Genomic DNA, 6,543 nt, shown 5'->3' with positions numbered 1-6,543 from the left:
ACACACACACACGGACACACACAGGCACAGGAAAAGAAAAGAGAAGCCTCGCATGAAGCGGACTGACGCTGCAGAGGGAGGTTGTCTAACTACTGTTGTATCGGACACAAGAGGACAGTGCCGCTACAGATGACCGGCATTGGCATAAGCGCAATCCAGTGGACACTATTGCTTCCCCTCCGCCTTCTTTTAGGGGTTGCTCCAGAGCGGGTCGATGCCACGTTGCTCTTCATTCGAATGGAAGGAGCAACAAGGGGAAGGGGGAGGGGGAGGAAGCGCTCACGTTATGCTCGGCATGTGGCTCTTCTGGGAGCTACCACCGTTTTGAAGAACCTGCGCATTGCACTTGTTCACCGCGCGGGTGCGCAGCCGCTCTAGCAACGACAACGCCACGTCGTAGGCGGCCATCCCGCTCTGTGCGGATACCTTGACATCCACCAGTTGCTCGTCCAACGTTGTCCGGTACACCTTTACCTGTAGCTTGATGTTTGGATAGCGCACGACGGAGAAGTAATAATCATAGATGACCTTCCAGAGTAACCCCTCCTGCTTCATGGCCTCGTACACCTCTCTCAGTGTCTCGTGACTGGTGGAGTTTACAAATGCAACGCCATTGCGGATGAAGTCGTTGCCGAAGCGCGTGACCGTCTCTGCATGGTACAACGTGTCCAACGCCGTCTCACCGCCTGCGACGGCCAGTTTGTGGCGCATGTCGGCGCCGTTGCCCCTCAGTGGGCTATCGTTGTAGCTCTGCGAATGGGAGCCGCTAAGACCCGCCTCCATTTTCGATTGCGGGTGCAAGAGTTTCGGTGTACATGAGGACGCCCTCGTCGTGTGGGTTCGCTGCGGCTGCAGCAGATTCCCTTGCGGAACGGTTGGCATCGAGGTTGACGCACTACCGGGGTCGCTGACACAGTCAAAGCCCAAACTTCGTTTCTGATGCATTGGAGACGAGGAAAGCGAGAAAGACGTTTCCCTCTTTACTGGTTTCACTGTAATTCTGCGAGACAGGAGTAACTGCACCGGGAGCTCTTGCACATGTAGGATGTGTCCTAGCACGGTATGGGTCGAGCCGTTTGCGTGAAGGGGAAGAAACGGCGCCGCGACGGCGTTGTACCCCGACTGCCAAGGGTCTCCAGCGGGAGGTACCAAAAGGCACGAGCTCATGGTGGACTGTGGCGGCGGCGGTGGTAGATGCTGAAGCGTCTTCTCGTTATGGTCTTTCGGCTTCGTTGGCGTGGATGGCACGGTAGTATGCGCGTTCAACCTCCAAGATGTCTCCTTGAAGCTGAGGCCGGTGAAGCTTGCGTTCCCGGAGCGCTGATGCAGCGAGTTGGCGTTCAGGGAGCCGTACCCTTGCTGAGCCTGCGACTGAAGGAGGGTGTTGGCGCTCTCTCCAAACGACGCGTTTGTGCCGTGCTCTTGCGGGGCCAACTTGCTCTGCTTTTTCTGTGTTAGAATGACATATGACACAAAGATGTCGTGGGCCTCGCTGCGCAGGGCCACTTCGGCGGCGGCAATCTCCACTGGTGTCGGCCACAGCTTCGAGTCCAACACATTTGAGTACATCTCAAAGTAGTTGGCCGCGGGGTAGCGACGCGCCATGGAATTCGGGTTGTCTTCGTCGCTAATGACGGCCCGCATCGACGGGATGCGCTCCTCCTCCGCCATAATTATCGACGCCACCGTCTCCGGAGAGGCGTGAAAGCGGGAAGCGACGACGGACATCACCTCCACATCCAGCATGTCCTCCGTGAGATAGTAGGTGCTTGCAAAGCGCGTTGTCTCCACGATCGCGGCGTAGTGCAGTGACAACAGATAGCGGGGAAAGTTGGGTCGCAGCCAGGGGTGCTGCATCACCTGCTCCATTGTGGCGCGCTCCAGCGGATTCACGACCAGCACGTGGTGCAGCAGGTCTTGCGCCTGCCGGGAGATGTAGCTAGGGATGACATAGTCTGCCGTTTGAATTTTCTTGAAAAGGACAGAAATGTTGCTTTCGTCGAATGGCAGGGTGCCGCAGAGCATCGCGTAGAGCACAACGCCGCAACTCCACACATCCGCCTCTGGGCCTCCGTACAGCCGCCCACTTACCACCTCCGGGGACGCGTAGTTGGGGGTGCCGCAGCTCGTCTCGAAGAAGCGTCCATCATGCGTGATGGAGGATAAGCCAAAGTCACTCAGCTTCACACTGTGGGAGCCGTGCTCCATCATGATGTTCTCCGGCTTGATGTCTCGATGAGTGACCCGGTACCGATGGCAATAGGCGACAGCGGCGGCCAGCTGCTGAAATAGGGTGCGCACGGTGGGTTCCTCTAGTCGACCCTGGCGGCTAATATAGTCGAACAGCTCTCCGCCAGACACATACTCCATGACTAGCACAATATCGTGCTTCGTCTTGACGACATCGTAGAGGCGAGTGATGTGCGGGTGGCGCAGCACTCGCATGATCTTGATTTCGCGCTTGATCTTCAGCGCCGAACGCGCATCGCTGTCCATCAGCTTGCGTGAGATAATTTTGAGCGCTACACGGACCTTCGTTGTTTCATGGTATCCGATCTTTACTTTGGCAAAAGTGCCACGGCCGATGGTTTCACCGACCTGGTAGGGACCAAACCGCTGGCCCACCTTGGGAAGAATGGCATTGCTGCGCTGAGTGTTGGCCATCGTGCTCCACGCTTTGGGTTTCTTTGTCTCCGCCGATGTACTGGAGGCGTAACCGCGAAGGGTAGAAAGCGGCGTCCGCAGGAAGGAACAAGACCAGCGCACGTGAGGTAGGGGAGAGGGGAAAAGAAGGCAGCTCACAATTAACGATACCGCACAAGGAAGAGAACACTAACGAGAAAGAGCTAGAGTAATACAGGGACAGGAACGACAGAGAAAAAGAAACAGGCGACAAATCAAGTACACTGGATCAGCCAAACAAGCAAAGAAACAAACAAACAGAGCAGGAAAAAGAGCTTCGCAGACACATACAATGAGCTCAAAGCTGCAACAGCAAAAAGGAGGAGAAAGGCAAGAACTGAGCGGCCGGGTACACACAGAAAAGAGCGGTGGCGTTTTTTGAAAAGGGGGGTGGGGGGCGGTAGTACAAGGTAGCGTCTTTTATGGGCGTGGGCGTGTATGGCTGTGTAAGAGAGCGCAAATGGAGGTGCGGGACTCGGCGCGCACACACGTTGAAGGCGCTATGACAAATATTCGGTGGAAAAAAAAATGGTGAGAAGAGCGAAGACAGAGAGACGCAGGAAGGGACAGCGCGCCGAGTGAGACAAGACAGGGAGGTGAAAGTAAGAAACGGACAACAAAAAAAACAGATTGAGACACACGCACACACACACGTGCGTAGGAGCGCTTCCACAGGAGGAGGGAAAGGGCGATGAAGTGCAGCGGATCGAAACCAAAGGGATGTCTGTCAGTCAGCGGTACCTCCGCTCTCGTGGATTCGTGTTCTCTTGCTCGCCCCCGTGTTGTTCTATAAAAGCCGCTCTGTACGCATCAATCGTCTGTGCATTGATTGGCCAAAAGACAACAAACTGAGGCGCACGCTCCGTTTGCTGAGACTACACTGTTGTTCAGCCCCCCTCCCTATTTTCCAGGGTATTGGAGGTGCCGAACAGACGGAGAGGGTCACGAGGAGGGCGCAGTGAAGGATGGATAAGAGATGATGCCAAATCAGCCACCAGAGAAAATCAGCCGCAGCGCCGACAAACAGATGCAAGAAGCAGAAAATGAGATGTGCAATCGAAAGGGAGGAGGAACACCAAACAGCGTGCGCTTTCGCGATCGGGATGAACAGACGCACAGCCAATGTGAGAAATTTTGAGATACGAAACAAGCGCGAAAAAAAAGAAAGAAAGAGAATGCAACCCGCCACGATGTACGCAGGAGTCCACCAGATTCAAGTTTGCACTCTGGAAAGGGAATTGGGGGGAAGGAGGCTCCTGGTGAAACGGGGGGAAATAATTGAGGGGAGAGAAAGAGAGACGGCCAGAAAGACGCCAGAGAAGCACAAAAAAAAAACGAAAAACAGACGAAAAAGAGTCAGACAAAGATGCTGAAGGAGGAGAGGGGGGCGGAGGGCGGGGGAACAGATCGTACGCAATCTGCAACACAATGACAGAGAAGCACGAAGGGAAACAGAGGGCACTCGTGCGAATGACTAATGACGGCTTCGTCTATTTACAGCAGAAACGATACACACACGCACACACAATACACTTCCGTGAGAACAACCCAGTGTGTATCAATAGATGGAAGAGGATGTGCTCGTATGCGCTTGCTCCACAACGATATCCAGCCTGAAACAATGATGTAATCTTTTCCTCGAAGAGGCTGTGCTATTGTGCGGTGGTGACTGGTTTGTGCGTTCCTATGAATTGAAGCGTCGACGTTTCCGTCGGGGGACTATGCGGAGAAAGCAATGCTCTATAAGGAATGAATTACGACAAGAAAGCGGGGAGAAGGATATTGAGCTGTGTTGTGAGAACAGATTCTAAGCAACACAATGAGTGCGCAACAGACCACACACACACACACGCTTGTGGGAAGCTGCTGCTGCTTTCACTGTTTTTTTTTCCCTTATAGGGAGGGGACTTGCGCTTTGTTTTGTTTCGCAACTGCATTCGCATCACAGGGCATTTGCGTTTTATGTATCGAAAGTTCGAGAGGGGGAAACGGGAGGGAAGAGAGAGACGCGGCGATGGGGAAGAAGGTGCTGCAGAGTTGCGGTGCTGCATGAGAGAGGTGGGGAAGCAAATATACATCGACTCGAAGGCACAGCCAGTAGTGTACCAAAGCGACGCTGCACACCACATGCTCTTTTCTTTTGTGCACTGATGTGTGCGTGCCACGGCGATAGCGAACAGCAGAAAGATACGCGTCAGTACACCAACTACCCAGGATGGAGCTTCGTGCTCCTACCTAGAGTAACTAGGCGTGTGTGCATGAGACCAAGACTCGAGACACTCCCTTTAGCTTGGCGACTGTTAGGTGCGTGACCCCCTACACTATCGTTTCTCGTGTTGCGTGTCGTGACATCTCCTTGTATTTCCTGCAGCTCTAGTCCTTCCAGCCAAGTCCATTGCTGCCTCGGCTTGGTCTATACCTGCCCCTGCCCCACCCCCCTTACACGTGACTTACCCCATAGGGCACAGGGGCAGTCTTCGCTGACAGGAACGCCAGGGAAGTGGAGTGTCATCATCGATGCCGAAGAAGAAGTGAGTCAAATGAAAACAATCCTGCAAGGAAGAGAACCGCGCCCTCCCCCTCACCCTATTGGTGTTAATGTGCGCCCACGTGCATGTGTAGACGAAGAGATGAAGGCGTTGAAAGCAAAATAGGGGGGGGGGGCTGGCTGTATCAGCGCGACACAGCTGGCGCGCTCGACACGAGGAGGAAGACACAGGGAGAAGGCGAGAGACAGAAAAAAAAAAAGATGACCATCACGAAAAAAAAAATGAATTTATACATACGCACACTCTCACCCTCTTTGTTTGCTATCCTAACAGCGGGAGAGTGATGTTATTGTGTGAGTTATCCACATATTACGTTTACTTAGCGGAAGTCGAAAAGAGAGAGAAGGAAACAACGAATGAAAACCAAATCGTCAGCGGGTTTGTATGCGCGTCGGAGTGGTAAACCCAGCGATCATCCCATGGACTGGTATCCAGCACGAAGTGATGTTAGTGGTGCCAGCACGCTCACAGGTGCAAAGTGAATGATGTCTGTGTCATGAAGACAACACAAAATGAGGCTTCAACGCTGGCGCGGTTGGTGCTGGCGACCCATTCACAAAAGTCCCAGCAGGAGTCTCGAATCTAGGAAAGATCGGAGGTGGTGAATACTGGGGCAGGAAGCGCGACGTCACGAGGAGAGACCAAGAAAGGTAAAAACAAGCTGCGCAGGGATCCAATAGGAGCTCCAAAGACGCACAACAGGGAACACACACACACACACACACATCGAGCAACTACGTATCACAACAGCACTGAGCACTCGCGCACGCACGTACACACGCCCAGTAACACAGGTGGAGGAAGGCTTTCAGTTCTTTGTCTCCTTATCAGGCTAACAACACCCTAAAGAGTCCAACGAGAGAGGAAAAGAGAAAAAGTGAGAGAGCCACCGATTTCGCGGGCCGCCGCGAAAATAAAACAAAAAAGAAAACGAACGACGACAACAGCAAAAACTCAAGAGCACCGCACCAGCACTGCACACCACTGCAGAGACGCAACGCGCAAAGAGGGGCACAAGCGCGAGAACAACAACACGGCAGCGCACGAGACACAACAGCACACAGGAACGTCACTATACGACAAGAGTGAGCTGAGAACACAAAGAAAACTTCAGGAATCGTACAAAGAAAAACTACGCACCACACCCAGAGAGCGGAATAGTAGGCAAAGAACGCCCCGTGTCCGGCTTCGCGAAAAAACAGCGTCTGCTGAGCCTCCATAGAGATGTGCGGAGATTCCAGTTCCTCGTGGTGCGTGGTATCCCCACTTCCCGAAGCTGACTGCTCTACATTTTTCTTGTGCACCCTTTTGT

At 53.6% G+C, this 6,543-nt stretch overlaps 1 protein-coding gene across 1 annotated transcript; it reads right to left on the bottom strand.

Annotated features, from left to right (window-relative positions):
• Positions 1-279: 279 nt before the first annotated feature.
• LPMP_350930 (SNF1-related protein kinase, putative) lies at positions 280-2,664 on the bottom strand (the record flags this gene model as incomplete). Its single annotated transcript, XM_010704728.1, has 1 exon — positions 280-2,664. The coding sequence occupies one exon, from the start codon at positions 2,662-2,664 to the stop codon at positions 280-282; it is 2,385 nt and encodes a 794-aa protein (XP_010703030.1).
• Between the last annotated feature and the right edge of the window lie 3,879 nt (positions 2,665-6,543).

The sequence above is a fragment of the Leishmania panamensis genome (genome assembly GCF_000755165.1).
Source record: "Leishmania panamensis strain MHOM/PA/94/PSC-1 chromosome 35 sequence".
NCBI classification, from domain to species: Eukaryota; Euglenozoa; class Kinetoplastea; order Trypanosomatida; family Trypanosomatidae; genus Leishmania; species Leishmania panamensis.
Note: the sequence above shows the minus strand (reverse complement) of the source record. Positions and strands in the feature narration are given on the sequence as shown.